General features: G+C 39.6%; 1 protein-coding gene across 2 annotated transcripts in view; it reads right to left on the bottom strand.

Moving 5' to 3' along the window:
• Window positions 1–11,024: 11,024 nt before the first annotated feature.
• The window catches only part of LOC110520931 (nuclear receptor ROR-alpha A), a 268,572-nt gene continuing 258,123 nt past the window's right edge, over window positions 11,025–21,473 (bottom strand). For both annotated transcript variants that reach the window (XM_021598357.3, XM_021598368.3), the window contains 3 exons: window positions 21,075–21,185; window positions 17,803–17,915; window positions 11,025–17,383 (listed from right to left, as the gene is read on the bottom strand). In XM_021598357.3, coding sequence (XP_021454032.2) covers window positions 17,219–17,383; window positions 17,803–17,915; window positions 21,075–21,185 — 389 coding nt within the window. In that variant the 3' untranslated portion in view covers window positions 11,025–17,218. The remainder of the gene's footprint in view (window positions 17,384–17,802; window positions 17,916–21,074; window positions 21,186–21,473) is intronic.

Consider the following 21,473-nt stretch of genomic DNA (forward strand, 5'->3'; position numbering starts at 1 on the left):
CTGTGTTGCTTTTACGCCAAACATAACGTTTTGCATTGTTGCCAAAAAGTTCAATTTTTGTTTCATCTGACCAGAGCACCTTCTTCCACATGTTTGGTGTGTCTCCCAGGTGGCTTGTGGCAAACTTTAAATGACACTTTTTATGGATATCTTTAAGAAATGGCTTTCTTCTTGCCACTCTTCCATAAAGGCCAGATTTGTGCAATATACGACTGATTGTTGTCCTATGGACAGAGTCTCCCACCTCAGCTGTAGATCTCTGCAGTTCATCCAGAGTGATCATGGGCCTCTTGGCTGCATCTCTGGTCAGTCTTCTCCTTGTATGAGCTGAAAGTTTAGAGGGACGGCCAGGTCTTGGTAGATTTGCAGTGGTCTGATACTCCTTCCATTTCAATATTATCGCTTGCACAGTGCTCCTTGGGATGTTTAAAGCTTGGGAAATATTTTTGTATCCAAATCCGGCTTTAAACTTCTTCGCAACAGTATCTCGGACCTGCCTGGTGTGTTCCTTGTTCTTCATGATGCTCTCTGCGCTTTTAACGGACCTCTGAGACTATCACAGTGCAGGTGCATTTATACGGAGACTTGATTACACACAGGTGGATTGTATTTATCATCATTAGTCATTTAGGTCAACATTGGATCATTCAGAGATCCTCACTGAACTTCTGGAGAGAGTTTGCTGCACTGAAAGTAAAGGGGCTGAATAATTTTGCACGCCCAATTTTTCAGTTTTTGATTTGTTAAAAAAGTTTGAAATATCCAATAAATGTCGTTCCACTTCATGATTGTGTCCCACTTGTTGTTGATTCTTCACAAAAAAATACAGTTTTATATCTTTATGTTTGAAGCCTGAAATGTGGCAAAAGGTCGCAAAGTTCAAGGGGGCTGAATACTTTCGCAAGGCACTGTATATTGCACTGGTCATCCCCGAAGTCAACACTTCCTTTGGCCGCTTTTCCTTGCAGTTCTCTGCTGCCAATGTCTGGAACGAATTGCAAAAATCTCTGAAGCTGGAGACTTTTACCTCCTTCACTAGCTTACAGTGTCCCAGAACTTTTTAGAGTTTGTACTACAGGATGCAAATTTCTGATTGAAAAAGCTAGCCTTTGCTTTCCTAACTGCCTGTGTATATTGGTTCCTAACTTCCCTGAAAAGTTGCATATCACCACTCCAATCAAGTTGTAGAAACATCTCAAGGATGATGAAAGAAACAGGATGCACCTGAGCTCAATTTCGAGTCTCAAAGCAAAAGGTTTGAATACTTATGTAAATAAGGTATTTCTGTTTTTTATTTTTTTTATCATACATTTGTTTTCCCTTTGTCATTATAGGATATTGTGTGTAGATTTCTGAGGATTTTATTTATTTAATCCATTTTAGAATAAGACTGTAACGTAGGCACTGTATAGTGTAGTATTACCAAGGTTTATGTATTGTTTCCTGGCCTTGCCAGTTTCAATTCCATCCAACTTAAAAAAAAAAAAATGGCCTACTTTCCAATTTTATTTGGAATGGAAAGACCTCAAGAGTCATAGTGACTGCTTTGCACCTAACATATAAAGCTGGATGTCTTGGACTACCTCATAATAAGATGTATTATTGGGCTGCACAACTGCGTTCAATTAAACAATGGACAGCAAACTATCAAGTATTGAAGCCATAATTGTAATACCTTATAATTTATAATATATTCACTAAATGTGCTCATAAACAAAAACTGTCTTGTCATATTTGTTGCATAACTGTATTTTGGTCTTATTATTTATTTATTTTTGCTTTGTTGTTGATTTTTCAGAGCTAAACCTTCCAGGGTACGAAAATTCTTACTCTCTTAACCTATATTTTTTACTTATTTTTTTTATAGATACATTTTGTATGAGTGGGAAGGGAAGTAGGGAGGGTGTGGGAAAGGGATATTTATTGACATTGTATGAAATTTAAATATGCTTGATTGAATACTATGGAGAAAAAAAGGTTAACACTTTTCATTATTCCATAGTGTATCATTATTGATTATTGGATTGTGGCTCTATCCCTTTCATATTTGCAATATTTGAATGTTTAGTCTATAATGTTGCTTGATCCGCTATTAGCTGGACAAAAGTATGCTACATGAAAAGTGCAATACTGTTAATATGTTAATACCGTGTGTTAGTGCGGGTTTTCAGTAAATTTATGTAAATCACAAAGCTCATCTTCATTTCAAGAAAATTGTCAGCAACAAAAGAGTGATTAAACTTGTATACCATGTAGAGCCTTTATTGGGGTATTCTCCTTCATAAACACAATATAATGACTAACATTTCACCTCAATTTCAATATTTCCCTCTGATCCCAAAATAGATCATCATGTTCATATTCAGACAACCGTAAATGGTTTCAAAACTCCTTTAAGAAATTGGTGGATAAATAAGAAAGAATAGGCCTCCCAGGTGGCGCAGTGGTTAAGGGCGCTGTACTGCAGCGCCAGCTGTGCCACCAGAGACTCTGGGTTCGTGCCCAGGCTCTGTCGTAACTGGCCGCGACCGGGAGGTCTGTGGTGCGACGCACAATTGGCCTAGCGTCGTCCGGGTTAGGGAGGGTTTGGCGGTAGGGAAATCAGCGACTCTTGTGGCGAGCTGGGCGCAGTGCGCGCTAACCAAGGTTGCCAGGTGCACGGTGTTTCCTCTGACACATTGGTGCGGCTGGCTTCCGGGTTGGATGTGTTAAGAAGCAGTGCGGCTTGGTTGGGTTGTGTATCGGAGGACGCATGACTTTCAACCTTCGTCTCTCCTGAGCCCGTACGGGAGTTATAACGATGAGACAAGATAGTAGCTACTAAACAATTGGATACCACGATTGGATACCACGAAATTGGGGAGAAAACGGGGTCAAATTAAAAAAGAGAAATAAGAAAGAATCGAGTGAAATATGACTATGCCAGACAGACTTCCATCTGTAATTGCACAGTAAGCGTTTCTAATAATCAAAACTGAACACTGAATAACTGAATAACAAAGAAACAACCGAAACAGTTCTGTCTGGTGCAAACACACAAAGACTGAAACAACAAACACAGTCGAAAACAGGCTACCTAAATATGGTTCTCAATCAGGGACAACGATTGACAGCTGCCTCTGATTGAGAACCATACCAGGCCAAACACAGAAATAGAAAATCACAGACAAACTAACATAGACAACCCACCCAACTCACGCCCTGACCATACTACTGGTCAGAACGTGACAAGTTTTTTAAAAAATAACTTTTTTAAACTAACATTAACATATTCTGCTTCATTATTAGAAAAGGTGTAGCATCACCAAAATCTTAAACAATAACTGGAATTTCTTTGTAATCCACCTATAATTCAGTAAAAACACAATTATACGAATCTGCAATGTTCTCTAAGAGGTTGTTATTTGGACATCCATAGACATCAATTCCTGGCAATGAAACCATGGCCATCTGCCCGCTCTTGAAATGATTTATCCCACTGCAGTAAAAGGTTAAGAAGAGCACATTACGGCTCAAATTAACTGCTTTAAGTTTAAACATACATTTCAAATGGATTTTAAGAATTAGCTAATTGTCTATCACGGATTCTCCTTGAGTGATACAACAAAGATAGAGTAAATGTAATTATTCTGGACATGTTATTTCTATAGAACTACAGTATTAATGTATTGATATAATTCTCACATTAAAATGGACCCTCAAGGTATTGGAACGTAATAGAATCGAATGTATGTAAATGTATTTCAACTTTTTTTATTTGCAGTTTACTTTGTTTTAATGTTTTATGTAGTCACAAAATGGCTTCCTTAAAAGCAGTGGCTTAATTCCATGATAAGATTAGTTAACCATCATACATCTGACATCTTCTGTGAGATAGCTGACTTCTGCGTCATCTAGCTACCATGGAGATTTTTTCCAAATGTGTCATCTATGCATCCCTGTTTTTGCTTTCTCAAATGAGTGATTATCTGTATTCTACCTTCAATCCCCTTTTGCCATCCAACAATAATAGACAAGAAAGCCACTTATTTCCTTAAGATAATACTTTAGATAATATAATACAGTTCTGAAGTGTTAGTCTTACCTTGTTAACAAGTCTTACAATGTTAACAGTAATTCCACTGCAGTCTATTCTACACCATTTTAAGAGACAGGCAAACATAATCAAGTGGCCGACATGGGACAAGAGGAAAATGTAATCTATCCACAAACTTCTGATCATTACGAGTTACATTATTAATAAACATACAGTATCAGTCAAAAGTTTAGCATACTCCTTCAAGACTGTTGGAAAAGCATTCCAGGTGAAGCTGGTTGACAGAATGCCAAGAGTGTGAAAAGCTGTCATCAAGGCAAAGGGTGGCTACTTTGAATAATCTCAAATATAAAGTACATTTTGATTAACACTCAAATAAACATGTTTAGACACGTTAATAAAAAGTTATGGTTAAAATTGTGAGAGTCATTCGTGCTTGCCTATTTAAGCTTGGTAGAATAATACTATAGATGCACTTAAAATGGTCATAAGACCAACTGTTATTCCGTCATGCAACCTTGCAAGGGTTTCGCTGTTGAGGAACATTCTCACTTTTGTGTAGGATGCATTGGTGCAATTATATATTTATCCCAGGAATTAAGGCATCAATATCAAGATCTGCCATGCAACATGCTCAAAATAACGATGACCTCGTACCTATCCACATGTGGTGACAATGAGGTCATGCAACAGTGTGCAAAGAATGGGGTCGAAAAGGTCAGTGTGCAAAATCCAGACATGAAAGATTGCTACAAAAGAAACAAAGTGTGGTAGATCAAAAACATCAACACAGGAGAGAGAGTAAGTTTTCCATGCAATTTGTTTAGCTTTTTTGGATACATTAATTCTGGTGTATGATTTAGCATAGGTAGTTAGCTAACGTTTGCTAGCCAAGATTATTGATATACTAACAAGATACATGTCTCTCCGCCCCAACAATGGGAGTCATTGTCCACAAAGCTGCATGGTGGGCAGTCGGTGGTATATTAGTGTGTTTATTTTCACACTTGGATGGCGCTTTCAGAAGCGAACTATTAGATTGTCAGAATGGGTAGCTTACTTTGTAGATACACAATAATTACAAGGAAGTACCCCTCCAGATACACATCATTTTAACTCTCTAAATCCTGTGTAACACCTAGTAATTACATTGTACATTTGCATATATTACATCTACTTCGTGGGGTACATGTGTATTTATCCTCTCACTTGTATGGCAAGGATGTTCAGGTTGTCATAATGGGCAACATACACATTCATTCTAAGTAATTTTTCTATTATAATCTGGGATGACACCCGTATGGTAGACCACAGTAAGTGAGGTTGACCTATGTCTGTTTTTGTAAACTCAACCAAGATAACCCAGATGGTACACTTTTTGGGGGCAACTGCTAGCAACAACATTGAGTGGAGATTTTGAAGTGTGCACATTCACAGGTAGGTAATTAGAGCATATTGAGCCTCCATTCTGTGTAATCTTTGACACCCAGTGCATCTGTCCACAAAGGATTACAACCTTGTGACAGTTATTACTGAATCAGATGCAACTGAGAAGAAACTAAACACTAAATTGGTGATTTTAATGGAAACTTGACCATTTGTAACAAGCATGGTAGCAAGCATTTGTTGTTACACTTCTGTAATTACAGAATGCAATTACAAACATTTACATGTTGATATACTAATATCAATATGAGTTATTACGATTCACTACAATATTCATTACCGTGTAATTACACATTTAATTACACGGTAATAAGGACCCTTTAAAAATAAGTGTTACCCAATATTGCCCCCTTTAGATTTTATATTGTAATTACATTCAGTAATGCACTTTCTCTTAAGCACTCTGAATGTTTTCTTAATCAATACATACAAACCTCAAAGTTTGTTTTATAACTACTTGTAGAAGAACTCTAGAACCACACACCTATTTCTGAATGACCTCCAAGCTCTCTTAGGCAAGAGTTTTTGAGAAATGAATACACTGAGAGTGCCGCTACACTCCTTCACACCCCCACTCAGTTAAGATCCTCACTTAGATCCTGATGGTATAAGCCTGTTCCACTACCTACTTCTCTACTTGACTCATCACTCTGAGCCCTAGAAGTAGTGAACATGGATTATAGGGTTATGTCAGTGTACATGGATTGTAGGGTTAGGGTACATGATGAAGATAATCATTGGTTAGGGCCAGTGTACATGAATTTCACACACAGGGAAAAGGACCCCATCTACTGGACGCAGGCCTTATTGCGACTTCAATAAGGCCTGTGGACAGATTGTTCTGTTGGCATGGTTTGCCACTTTCTTCCACTAACAGTCAATTCATTATTAATTGACTATAAGTGGAAGAAAAAGGCAAACCTACTGATTCCCAAACATTTGGTTTTCAGAAATGAACTTCAACATTCCTGAAACTTTGAAAAGAAACATGATTGGGACTGAGGCCAGGATTGAATCACATCAGTGGTAACCTGCATTAGCAAAACAAACACGTAGCTTTTCATTGCTTTTGTTTAGGGGTGTCGGAGGTCAAATCCACAATTGGATGCACCAAGTCATGTTAGTAGAAATATCATTCAGCCGCATTACAAGTTCGAACACTTGAATGTGTGAGGTAATCTACACCTCGAATAGGCTGATATAAATCAAAATTATTGAGCTTATTTATTTTAAATTTGAGTGTCATTATTTCTATATCGCCTACACTTTCTTGCTCTGAACTTCTAATGCGGGTTTGATATAGGGATGGTTTTAGTGGCAGCCGCTCATGGATTTGACAGCTCTAACGCAGTTACACCTCTGACACCACCTAAACAAAAGCAATGAAAAAGCGATGTTTTTCAGCTAAAACAAGTTGCCGGTGACCTATGTGAGAATGCTGTAAATTGACTACAGCTCAGCGTTCAACACCATTGTACCCACAAAGTTTATCACTAAGCTAAGGACCCCGGGACTAAACACCTCCCTCTGCAACTGGATCCTGAGCTTCCTGATGCGCTGCCCCCAGGTTGTAAGAGTAGGAAACAACACATCTGCCACGCTGATCCTCAACACTGGGGCCCCTCAGGGTGCGTGCTTTGTCTCCTCTCTTGTACTCCCTGTTCACCCACGACTGCGTGGCCAAACACGTCTCCAACACAATCATTAAGTTTGCTGACGACACAACTGTGGTAGGCCTGATCATCTACAACAATGAGACAGCCTATATGGAGGAGGTGAGAGCCCTGGCAGTGTGGTGCCAGGACAACAACCTTTCCTTTCAATGTGAGCAAGACAAAGGAGCTGATTGTGGACTATAGGAAAAGGAGGGTCAAACAGGCCACCATTAAGATCGACTGGGCTGAAGTGGAGCGGGTCGAGTGTTTCAAGTTCCTTGGTGTCCACATCACCAATGAACTATCATGGTCTAAACACACCAAGACAGTTGTGAAGAAGACACAACAACACCTTTTCCCTCTCATGAGACTGAAAAGATTTGGCATAGGTCCCCAGATCCTCAAAAAGTTCTACAGCTGCACCATCGAGAGCATCCTGACCGGTTGCATGCCCGCCCTGTATGGCAACTGCTCGGCATCTGACCGTAAGGTGCTACATAGGGTAGTGCGTACAGCCTAGTACATTACTGGGGCAAAGCTAGGCAGTCAGGAAGGCCCCAAAAATTGTCAAAGACTACAGTTATCCAATTCATAGACTGTTCTCTCTGCTACCGCAAGGCAAGCTGTACCGGAGCGCCAAGTCTAGTTCCAAAAGGCTTCTTAACAGCTTCTTACACCAAGCCTTAAGACTGCTGAACAATTAATGAAATGGCTACCCGGACTATTTACATTGACCCCCCCCTCCTTTGGTTTTACACTGATGCTACCCGCTGCTTATTATCTATGCATGGTCACTTTACCTCTACCAACATGAACAAATTAGCTCAATTAACCTGTACCCCCGCACATTGACTCGGTACCGGTACCCCCTGTAAATATTTTTGTTATTATTATGTCATTTTCTTGTGTTACTTTATTTTGTTTACTTTAGTTTATTCAGTAAATATTTACTTAACTCTATGTCTTGAACTGCATTGTTGGTTAAGCATTTCACAGTAATACCTGTTGTATTCGGAGCATGTGACAAATAAAATGAGATTTGATTTGATCAAATTGAACTCTGGCCTGTATCAGGTAGGCCTAAGGAACCTGTGTATTGAACTACTGCAGTGCCTTCAGAAAGTATTTATATCCCTTGACTTATTCCCCATTTGTTTTTGCGTTAGAGCTTGAATTCAAAATTGATTAAATATTTAATTTTTTCACCCAGCTACACACAAAACCCCATAATGAAAAAACGAAAACAAGTTTTAAGAAATCTTTGCACATTTATAGAAATTGAAATACAGTAATGTCTAATTTCCATAAGTTTTCACACCCCTGAGTCAATACTTTGTAGAAACACATTTGGCAGCGATTACAGCTGTGAGTCTTTCTGGGTAAGTCTGTAAGAGCTTTCCACACCTGGATTGTGCAACATTTGCCTATTATTCTTTTCAAAATTCTTCAAGCTCTGTCAAATTGGTTGTTGATCTTGGCTGGACAACCATTTTCAGTTCTTGTCATAGATTTTCAAGTAGATTTCAGTCAAAACTGTAACTCAGCCACTCAAGAACATTCACTGTCTTCTTGGTACATTAAGCAACTCCAGTGTATATTTGGGCTTGTGTTTTAGGTTATTGTCCTGCTGAAATGTGAATTTGTCTTCCAGTTACTGGTGGAAAGCAGACTAAACAAGGTTTTTGTCTAGGATTTTGCCCGTGCATTCCATTTATTTATTGGCCTGAAAAATTCCCCATTCCTTAACGATTACAGGCATACCCATAACATGATGCAGCCACCACTACCCTTGAAAATATTCAGGACAAAAAGTTAATTGCTTTGCCACATTTTATAAAAGTATTACTACCTTAGTGCGTTGTTGGAAACAGGATTCATGTTTTGGTATATTTTTATTCTGTACAGGCTTCCTTCTTTTAACTCTGTCAATTAGGTTAGTATTGTGGAGAAACTACAGTACAATGTTGTTGATCCATCCTCAGTTTTCTCCTATCACAGCCATTAAACTCTGTAACTGTTAGTCACCATTGGCCTTATGGTGATCCCTGAGTGGTTTCCTTCCTTTCCGGCAACTGAGTTAGAAAGGATGCCTGTATCTATACACCATCCAAAGTGTAATGTTTGTTTCTTTATAGTTTTTTTTTTTTTTTTGGGGGGGGGGGGTATTAAAAAATACAATCTACCTGCAGTGAAGCTGCTCAACATTTACGTTACAATCAGTCATCTAACAGACTCCCATCCCATCCCACAGAAGCAACCAGGGTCAACGCCCTGCTTAAGGCCACGTCGACAGATCTCCCACAGGGCCAAAAACGGGGATCCGAACCAGCGACATATCAGCCACTGGCCCAAGCTCCCAACCCGCCAGGTCACCAGCCCTCCAAGATCCCCCCCAACAACCAACAAAATTAACAAAAGACAAAAAAGACAAAGAGAAAGGAAAACAGAAAACAATGCAAAAAACAAATTATATCAAGGACAACAAAAATCATAATAGCAAGGTCCACTAAATACATTTGAGTGCATGTATGGTGCATGTAAGAGTAATTAATAACTTCACCATGCTTAAAACCTCTTGGGGTTAGGGGGAAGAATTTTCAATGTTGGATAAATAGCGTGCCCAATTTCAACTTCCTGCTACTCATGCCAAGAATATAAGATATACATATTATTTATATATTTGGATAGAAAATACTCTGAAGTTTCTAAAACTGTTTGAGTCATGTCTGTGAGTATAACAGAACTTATGTAGCAGGCAAAACCCAGAGGACTAACTGTTCAGATTTTTTATTTTCCTCTCTCTGTTCCCTGAGTTGTCATTGCCCAGGGATATGTTTTCAGTTCCTACCGCTTCCACTGGATGTCACCAGTCTTTGGAATTTGGTTGAGGTTATTCCTTTGTGCAATGAAGAAGTAGGCCAACTAGGAACTGGGTACACTGTTGAGAGTTGCGCAAGACGTAAAACGTATCGCTGGTTTGTTTTCATTCCTGTATTGAACACAGAAAGACCCGTCTACAATTTGATAGATTATTAACGTTTAAAAATACCAACCTAAAGTTGTATTACAAAAGTAGTTTGAAATATTTTGGCAAAGTTTATAGGCAACTTTTGAAATATTTTGTAGTGACGTTGTGTTTTTTGTAAGCTGTTTTTTCTGGATCAAACGCGCTTTATAAATGGAACATTTGGATATATATGGACAGAATTAATCGAACAAAATGACCAATTGTGATGTTTATGGGACATATTGAAGTGCCAACAAAAGAAGCTTGTCAAAGGTAATGCATGTTTTATATTTTATTTCAGCGTTTTGTGTAGCGCCTGCAGGGTTGAAATATGCTAAAGGAATAATCCAATGACTGCTTTTTATTTTGGCCCATCTACAAATAGATGGGTGCCCTTCTTTGGATGGCAATGGTTAACCTCCCTGAGGGACCTTATAGATAATTATATGTGTGGGGTACAGAGATGAGGAAGTCATTCAAAAATCATGTCAAACAATGTTATTGCAGTCAGAGTGAGTCCATCCAACTTATTATGTGACTTGTTAAGCACATTTTTACTCCTGAACTTATTTGGACTTTCAAAAAACATAATTCCACTTTGACAAAAATCTCAATGTAATAAATTAAAAATGTGTGCTGTAACACAACAAAAGTCAAGGGTTGTGGATACTTTCTGAAGGCACTGTATCTGTGTAGTCGCTACAACCCTAATCTAGCACATCTGATTCTAATATAGCTGGTTGATAAACTGAATCAGGTTAGTGACAACTGGGGTAAGATTGAAAACCTACAGGAGGGTAGCACTCCAGGATCAGATTTGGAGAGCTCTGATGTAGTGTATTGTATAAAAGGAGACAGACAATAGAGAGACAACCAGAAATTAAGAGCCCATTACAAGCGGGAAATTTTATTATGGGATAACAGCACATAAAGCACATCTAAAATCGATGTGTCCAATGCACTTTTAATAAAGGTAATATTAAAGGTACAGTTTCTAAGTACAATATAACAACATTCATATTAGAATGGAAAGTATTTAAAAGACAACATTGCATTTCTTATTTTTCTTTACACCTGTATGTACAAAATGAATCAAAATACTTATTTCCATATTTAAGAATCAGACAAGAAGGAGCAAAACTACTTTTGTGAATAGACTACCTGCTAAAGAGAGCTCAAAAGAGCTGGATAAAAAGGTACATGATCATCTGTTCCCATCGTAAGTAGCAAACATGTGACTTAAAAATTTGTGACAACCACATACCGGTTTCTGCTTTCTACAGTTCATACTGCTTTCACAAGGAGAAATATCCCACCCACACTCGACCCATCATGAAGTTACCCCAACCCCTTGAGCTTACATTAAACACAGAACATTAAAGAAATTCAGATGTGTTGTATGCATCTTTTGCATACACATATGAATATTTGAAATACAATGCATTAGTCAATTATCTGTTCTCAATAAAGAAATCAGCATTTTATGATCACAAAACAAAGTGAAAAACATCAACGTGGATTGTCCATTCTTTTGTCAAATCCAGAACCTGGATCAGCAGGTCATCTTTTATGCAATATTGTCAGCCAGAATGTACTTCATCAATTTGACCATTTTACATTACTACATCCTTCCCAGTTATGCTACTCAGACGAGAGGGAGAAAACGTATTTATGTCATCTGAATATCTAACATGGTGCCTTAAATAAACAAGAAAATGTGAACTTTATAAAGACAGAATATGAGAAATGTAGTAACAAATAGGTGCCAGAGTTAACCTACGTGCAAATACATTGTCAGCTGAGTACATGTTCGGAAAACAAAAACAATAACATTGAAAACCATTTATGCATCCTGTAACACTGAGAGGCACTCAGTGTAGTACATTGTGTATTATTGCAAGCACATTCTGGCTGATATTTGCTACTGAGTGAAAAGAAAAAAAAGGTTACAAAAAAATATCTAACCTCTAAACGGTGATCTTTTTCATGTACATTTTTTCTAATAACACAATGGTGGTGCCAAAGGTCTAAACTGGTCTAAAAGAAAAACACTGTTTAAGGGCAGACTAACTTTGAAATAAGGAAGCCAGAAAATGGCTTTTAAATCGACAATAGCACAGTACTTTCCTATGTAAAGTAAAGTACTACACAGCTTAAAGAGGTAAATACTCCGCATTTGCAAATATGACCAGCTACAGCCTCAGCAAGTGGTTTTTTACAATCAGAACAAAGAAAAACAATACTGCTGTTTTAGACTTTTTTTTCAGAAATCAGAAGAGCAACCCTTAAATAACCTGTTCATTAGTAGATACTGGTTTTGATAATAATTTAAGTGAGAAGGAAATAAGAGCCTTACCCCAGGACTAGCACACTGATACAGGTACTGTACTGGCTGGGTTTTGAAGTAAATTTACCACTATCATCATCATTATCATTACCATGATTATTTATTGTCCTAATATCAATAATGCACCAATACTTAATGAAATTAATGGACTAATAGGGTGGCCAAGTCTAGGAATCAAGACTTTGTCCACAAAAGGAACTTACCTAGCACCACACATCAAGATAACACAAAATAAATGTTGGCACACCCTACCACTATCAATCTAATCCTAAAGGAGAGAAGGATATTAAAATCAGAGAGATTGTACAGCATGGTGTATTTGCTAAACATATACATATTTGTAGGCCTTAGTAGCAGTATTTTCTCCTTACCTATACAGACAGAAGTTACAAAGTTACCTTTATACATGTGATCAATAATAACATTAAATATTGTGGATTAAAAATTGAGGATGAGGGAGAGAGAGAAATTAAGATATATAGTTTACAGGTCATGAGGTTTTATCCTCCACCTGGGAACAGAACCAATCAAATATACTGACTAAACAATATAACAACCAGAACCAAATAACACAAATTAAAACAAAAACAAAAGTGATAAATAAGAAGTGTATTTACATGCAGATGTCCAAAGCCTATGCACAAAATTAAAATAATGCACCACATATTATTGCTTGACATTCGATTATGGCTAGAAGTTTTTTTTCTCTCAATTTTCCATTTTTACTATATTCTAAAATGTTTTTTTTTAATTTTTTAAAATCTTAAAACTGTATTAGCTGTGCTTTGGAAAATGAGAGTATTGTTAAAATGCAATTCAACTGACTGATAGATCTGGGTAACTCTTCAATACAGCACAGTTGTAAGCATGACATCACACATACCTTTACAATCTATATTCTATGGCAAATAAATAGGAGTCCCATGATTCCTAGGCAGTCAAATCATCTCAAGATAACATGTATGACATGCAGGATGGTGTGTTGTTCCTTGTCAACTTGTCTCTTTTTCTACCAATTACTCTGCACTGAACACGTCATGAGACTGAGTGGTTAGTCATTTGCTCCAGTGCGCTTTGAAGGACTATAAATTGTAAAGAGGTATTATGTCATGCTTATAACACTTAAACCCTATACGGGATGGAACAAATCTCTGTGTTACCGAATCCAGGGAAAGACCTACCAGACTCCTCATTCACATAACCCTTTCCCTCTTAGTTTATTAAAGCCTTGTCTGGGGTTTATCTTATGCACACAAACACACACACACACGCACACTATTGCTTGTTTACACGAGTGACACAGAGACAGAAGGACCATAAGGTGTTATTCACATTGATATACTAGCAGACTCAGCAGCAATCCTTTGCTACATATGTCTAAAATGAAAGCATGCAGGATGATGTGTCCCTCCACGCCATGTGGGTGCAGAGATGTTTGTTGAAACTGACAGACACAATGCCTCTGATCATTTCCCATTGTCAAATCAATATTGCTATCAAACTGTACACAAAGACTAAAAGGAGGACATAACAACACAGTGAACAGACCTATAATTTAGGACCAGTTTGATAGACATAGAGACAGAGAAGGACATCTGTGTTTCAGGAAATGGGATTCCACTCCAGTGGCTACCTGGCAGAAACCTATCATAGTTACTTACACACAGCTACCAAATAGTTCTTGGCTGAGAATATGCTAGGGGGCAAGCGTAGAAAAAGTAAAGATTTGACTGACTTAGTGAAAAGAAGGTACAGTACTGCATGTCCAATGTGCAAAAAAAAGTTAACCTGCCTCCTATAATAAATCAAGAGCTGTCAAAGAGTATGAGAAGCTCATAAATTAATGAAATAGCAAAGCATATGCTACGCATACATTATGTCCAGAGGAAAGAGACCTGCTTCCCCGGTCTGTCTGTATGTTACCTCCCTGAGCATCCATGTCTCTCTCACTGGGCCACAGGGCAGGCCCGCTATCACCTGGATTGTCAATCACTGTTTGAGACAGACTGGGTTTCACTGGTTGGGAGTAGTGGTTACTGGTGGTCACCCAGGCCCTTATTTAAGCACAGCATTAATACAGCCGAAAGAAGAGATATTTTATATTGCGTAAGTATATTTGGTTTATCTAAACACAGAGGGTAATCATAATAATAAATTTGTGACAATGGCCCTGGTGACATTGGAGTCCACATGAAGAACGTTATCATTGGAATTGTATCTAACATAAATATAGTGTAGATAAAATAATAACTATTCTGTATGGCCAATGGGAAAACTGGCTGTAAACATGGAAAAAATAAAGTTTGTTTTTGTTATGAGCTTGACTTCTAGTTCTGGTGCTTAGCCAAACAGCCCCTTAAGTACTTTACATCAGCAATGGAAAATACTACTCAGTAATGAATTTCACATGTTCTTCTTAACCACTTAATATTGAACATCCCTGAACAAACATAAACTAAACCTAATGAGGACCAACAACAAAAGAGATCAAATTTCAAACAGAAAGTGTAAAATAACTCTTCCCTGAGGGGTGACAGCACAAGATTCTCTGTCTTGTACAAATTTTACGGCAGAGGAATGATCGTGTGCAAAAAAAATAAAACAACACTATGGTGAGGGTTGTGTCTAAACTGCACCCGTGCTGTTATGGGTTATCTAAAGGGATATCAGGATTAAATGGGAATTCTCTACAAGCCACCACTGAGTTTTCTGGAATGTCAGAACAATTAATTCTATATTATGGGCATGTAAACGGCAAAGCAGGAGCAACAACTACTTACTATATGGCACATCCAGAGGGTTTTCTACCGCTTCTCTACCACATCGACAAGACACACGCAACAAAACCACAACAACAAAGCATTCTGAAAATAGCACTTGTTCTACCATTGTCATGAATCTCTACTAGTCATACAAACAGCTTCTCTAATTATTGCAGGAATATAGTAAGTGCTACCTGACTTCTCTTTCTCCCCCCCTCTCTTTCATGAGTTTATTTCACTCTACATGTTACAAAAATAGAAGCTTTACTACCAGACAAGGCTTTGAATATTACATCTCCTTCTTCCCCCTTTTCTGTCCCATAACAAATGGCATAGCTTGGCTGAGGCCTTTGGGGAAGAGGCAGTCACAGTCACTCCTCCACACTGATAACACAAACACACTAGCATGTAAGGGTAAACAGAAGGATCAACAGATGGTCTGAGGCCTGTGTGGACCACTCTCTAATTGGCATTGTACTGTATTTCAAAAGTTCTCTATCACATGGCCTTCTGTGTCTCTACTTTCCACTAGATGGAGACGTTGGATTGAGCAGGAAACATCTTCAGCATCAGCAATTCAGCCCAGGTTTATTTTTCATGTGTGCTTTTGTTTGAGAGTGCAGATGCATGTGTGTCGGCGGTATTAAACTAATAGGTGATGGAGTGAATGTGACTTGCCTGCCTCTCCAGAACATACCATCCTAGCAATCTCACAGCCAAACCCAAACTAGCCAAAACAAACCCCCACCCAGAACAGCATTGTCTGCAGCTCTAAGGACTAGCCTCTGTGACCATGGTTCAACTGGTATTTCTTGTGCACATGCAACACATCACTAGGTAATATACAAGTCTTAAATTAAAGAAAGGTGCAAATAAAAGTGCCTTATCAATTCAACAATTAAGAATTGTCTAACTACTAATATCATACATTTTATTTAAAATAGAATCTATAAACATTACTTTTTTTCTGTATAGTAAGTACTTATACGTATACCCTGTAGTACATTATAAAACAGGTGGAATGGACCCTTATTGTTGTGGCGGTGCCCTATGTTTCTCCAGGGTATCTGTCCACACAAGGATTAATAGCAGATGGCCTTACATGATTTCACTAAGCAACCATGGTGGATGGAGTCTTTGACAGCTAAAATCATTGTGTTTTGACTAGAATTACCAGAATTCTACTTTTCTTTTTAGATGATTGTCCATAGAGAGGTGCCGTTTACATTGCCTCACACTGAAGGAGCCTCTCTCAAAGTCGCTGCGAGTTCTCATTCTAAAAACTGCATTCCAAACATACAACTAAACACAAGAGAACAGGGGCTGAACTTGACCAGGACATGCACATTAGCAGCAATGAATTTCCATTTGTGATTCTCACAGAAGCTTTACCAAGGATTAATGGAGGATAAACATGCCCTGGCAGCTATCTTCGTTGGTGTATATGATACAGTTTAGATTGAAACTGTATTCCAATGCAATAAGAGATGGGACATTGAAGCTCCAGAGGAGAAGTGGAGAGCCAGATCGTTGGATGCTGAGGAGAATTTTAAGTTAGGCATCTGCACAGACATATTCACTAATTTTCTCCATACAGTAAATTATCTTTTGTGGAAACAAGTCCAAACAATGACTGCTAAACAGTGTGAGACATCCTGGGAACATGCTGGAATGATGTGCATGAGAGGGTCAAGTTCATCCAAAAAGAAAGCATTGTCTCCAACTTTTCTTCATGTCCCCTGGGCTTAGAGTCCCACCTGGGATCTAAACGGAGACAACTAAACCCAGTGAAATAAACAGACAGAATCAAACCCCCCACAACCCCCCCCCCAGAAAGAAAAATAGATAAAAGTGTGCAGTGTGCCGTCCGTCCTGGTTTGTGCAGGGCACCGTTAAAGTGTCTCAGATTCATGCTCCCTATGACATTCCCCGCGTGGCCACACTGGCACCTGGCAGGGCTACTGGCTACCCGTCAATGGGCATGGACTGCTCAAAGTCCGATCCGAAGAGCTCCTTGTATAACGGGGGAAAGTGGGAACGCACAATGTCTGGGTATATTGCTTTGAAAGCCGTCAGCTTCTCTGTATGCCTGCTGCACAGCGCTCGCAGTGTTGACACTTTGCATATCAACTGTGTGAGAAAAGAAAAGAGACAGGCTGTTATTTAGATTCACAGTAAGGCAAGGACATGGAGATACGCTAAAGAAAAACATCTCTAAATTCACTTTCACACAGGGGCAAACAGACTGGTAAATATTGATACAGGCACTCAAGCAGGGGAAATCTTGACACTTCTTATGGAGCTTGCATGCCATTGTTACATATCTTCTCATCTCTGCTCAAAAATATGAACTTAGTTTATCTTGCGTATGCTGCCAACCATGAAATCTACTGCTTCATTTTCATACAATAATGGATCACTGCATTACTGTAAACAATCTTTTTCAGAGTTCAGGAGAGGTTTCGATAATCCAGCTGAGTTCAGGTCTTTATAGTTGCCCTTATAGATGGCAGATATAGTTAGAGTAGGTGTATGGGTGTGAGGTTTACCTTGGTGAGTATGCCATCCTCTCTGTGGTTCTTCTGCAGGACATGCTGCAGTGCCAGCTGGATCTTCTGCTGGAGTTTCTCCACCTTTACCTTCTCCTGGAGCCAGGACCGGTCTACACAGAGAATAAGAAACACACTCATTATCAGCACTGCAATGTTTACAGAATCTACAGTTGATGAATACACTGAGTATACCAAACATTAGGAACACCTTCCGAATGGCTCACATGAACACCATTATCCCAGAAACCTAGACTCACTCCAATTCGCATACCGCCCAAACAGATTATGCAATCTCAATTGCACGCCACACTGCCCTTTTCCACCAGGACAAAAGGAACACCTATGCGAGAATGCTGTTCATTGACTACAGCTCAGCATTGCCACAAAGCTCATCACTAAGCTAAGGACCCTGGGACTAAACACCTCCCTCTGCAATTGGATCCTGGACTTCCTGACGGGTCACGCCCAGGTGGTAAGAGTAGGCAACATCACATCTGCCACGCTGATCCTCAACAAGGAGGCCCATCAGGGGTACGTGCTTAGTCCCCACCTGTACTCCCTGTTCACCCACGACTGTGTGGCCAAGCACAACCCAATCATTAAGTTTGAATACAACACAATGTGGTAGGCCTGATCACCGACAATGATTAGACAGCCTACAGTGACTTGCGAAACTATTCACCCCTTTGGCATTTTTCCTATTTTGTTGCCTTACAACCTGGAATTAAAATGTATTTCTTGGGGTGTTTGTATTATTGATTTACACAATATGCCTATCACTTTGAAGATGCAAAATCCTTTTTATAAAAAAAAAAAACCCAAGAAATAATAAGAAAAAAAACAGAAGACATGAGCGTGCATAACTGTTGGGTTTGCGCCAGACATAGTGTTTTCCTTGATGGTCAAAAAGCTAAATTTCTGTTTCATCGGACCAGAGTACCTTCTATATGTTTGGGGAGTCTCCCACATGCTTTTGGCGAACACCAAACGTGTTTGCTTATTTTTTTTCTTTAAGCAATGGCTTTTTTCTGACACTCTTCAGTAAAGCCCAGCTCTGTGGAGTGTACGACTTAAAGTGGTCCGATGGACAGATACTCCAATCTCCACTGTGGAGCTTTGCAGCTCCTTCAGGGTTATCTTTGGTCTCTTTGTTGCTTCTCTGATTAATGCCCTCCTTGCCTGGTGAGCGGCCCTCACTTGGCAGCTTTGTTGTGGTGCCATATTCTTTCCATTTTCTAATAATGGATTTAATGGTGCTCCGTGGGATGTTCAAAGTTTCTGATATGTTTTTATAACTAAACCCAGATCTGTACTTCTCCACAACTTTGTCCCTGACCTGTTTGGAGAGCTCCTTGGTGTTCATGGTGCCGCTTGCTTGGTGGTGCCCCTTGCTTAGTGGTGCCCCTTGCTTAGTGGTGTTGCAGACTCTGGGGCCTTTCAGAACAGGTGTATATATACTGATCATGTGACACTTAAACTCCACCTGTGTACAATCAAACTAAATTTGTGACTTTTGAGGGTAATTGGTTGCAACACATCTTATTTAGGGGCTTCATGTCAAATACATATGCACGCACCACTTTTCCGTTTTTCATTTCTCTTTACCAATTTGGACTATTTTGTGTATGTTCATTACATGAAATCCAAATAAAAATCCATTTAAATTACAGGTAATTTAACAAAATAGGAAAAACGCCAAGGGGGATGAATACTTTTGCAAGGCACTCTATAGGGAGGAGGTCAGAGACCTGGTAGTGTGGTGCCAGGACAACAACCTCTCCCTCAATGTGCTGATCATGGACTACAAGAAAAGGCCAAACAGGCCCCCATTAACATTGACGGGGCTGAAGTGGAGCGGGTCGAGAGCTTGAAGTTCCTTGGTGTCCACATCACCAACAAACTATCATGGTCCAAACACACCAAGACTGTGGTGAAGAGGGCACGACAACGCCTATTCCCCCTCTGAAGAATGACAAGATTTGTCATGGACCCCAGATCATCAAAAAGTTCTACAGCTACACCCTCGAGAGCATTCTGAGCGGTTGCATCAATGCCTGGTATGGCAACTGCTCGGCATTCGACAGTAAGGCGCTACAGAAGGTAGTGCGTACAGCTCAATACATCACTGGGGCCAACATTCCTGCCATCCAGGACCTCTATACTAGGCGGTGTCAGAGTAAGGCCCAAAAAATTGTCAAAAACTCCAGTCACCCAAGTCATAAACTGTTCTCTCTGCTATTGCATGGCAAGCGGTACCAGAGTGCCAAGTCTAGGTCCCAAAGGCTCCTTAACAGCTTTTACCCCCAATAAGACTGCTGAACAATTAATCAAATGGCCACCCAGACTATTTGCATTGACACCCCCTCCTTGGTTTTACACTGCTGCTACTTGCTGTTCATTATCTACTTTACCCCTACCCACACGTACAAATTACCTTGACTAACCTGTATCCTCGCACATTGACTCGGTACCGGTATTCCCGGTATATAGCCTTGTTATTGTTAGTGTATTGTGTTACATATTTTCTAAATAAACTAAAGTAAAAAAAAAAGTATTTTCTTCAAACTGCATTGTTGGTTAAGGGCTTGTAAGTAAGTATTTCACGGTAAGATCTACACCTGTTGTATTCGGCACGTGGCAAACAAAATTTGATTTGATTTAATATTGAGTTGCACCCACTTTTGCCCTCGTCGGGGCATGGACTCTACAAGGTGTCGAATGCGTTCTACCGGGATGCTGGCCCATATTAACTCCAATGCTTCCCACAGTTGTGTCAAGTTGGCAGGATGTCTTTTGGGTGGTGGATCATTCTTGATGTATAAGGGAAACTGCGTTGCAGTTCTTGACACAAACCGGTTCGCCTGGCACCTACTACCATACCCCTTTCAAAGGCACTTATTAAGTATTTCCCTGTGAATGGCACAATGTTTAAAAATCATTCTTTAACATGTCTCCCCCCCTTCATCTACACTGATTTAAGTGGATTTAACAAGGGATCGTAACTTTCATCTGGATTCACTTGGTCAATCTATGTCATGGAAAGAACAGGTGTCCCTAATGTTTTGTCAACTCAGTGTATGTTGTACTCAGCAACACTCAGTAATCACATATACTGATTTCTGGCTTCTGTGTCTAATTGTGGGACATGCTGGATGGATGGTGTTCAATGGAATGCTGTTTGGAGTAGTTTCAGGGCAAGAGGGTACATAAGAGACCCTGCAGTGTGTATCTGCAAATCTGTCATTTCTTGTACTGCGAACGACACCTACCTGCAGACATCAACACGAACGCGGAGAACAGGGCGATCTCATCCTCAGACAGGTGCATAGAACACAAGTTCTTCCCAAACTCGAAGACGGAGCTGATCAAATCGTCACAGCCTGCCACAGCAAAGGACACAGACACAGAGACAGTGGGTTGGGGATAAGGGTGAGGCAGACCAAAGAGCAAGTCACACTCTTGATCTTTATTGGGAGAGAGGCACACAGGCAGAGAGGGGAGAGGTGCAGTGCACTGACAGCACAGGGGAGTGTCTGAGGCGGGAACAAGCAATGCTTTTACTGACATCCCTCCCCGACTAGTCCCATTCTGGCAGTTGGGTGGAATTACGCAACCTGGAATGAGGTCACAAATGAGTCTTTTAGTTAGATCAATTATTGGGGATTGTG

This window comes from Oncorhynchus mykiss, chromosome 1, assembly GCF_057628025.1.
Source record: "Oncorhynchus mykiss isolate SJ-2025 chromosome 1, ASM5762802v1, whole genome shotgun sequence".
Lineage (NCBI taxonomy): Eukaryota > Metazoa > Chordata > Actinopteri > Salmoniformes > Salmonidae > Oncorhynchus > Oncorhynchus mykiss.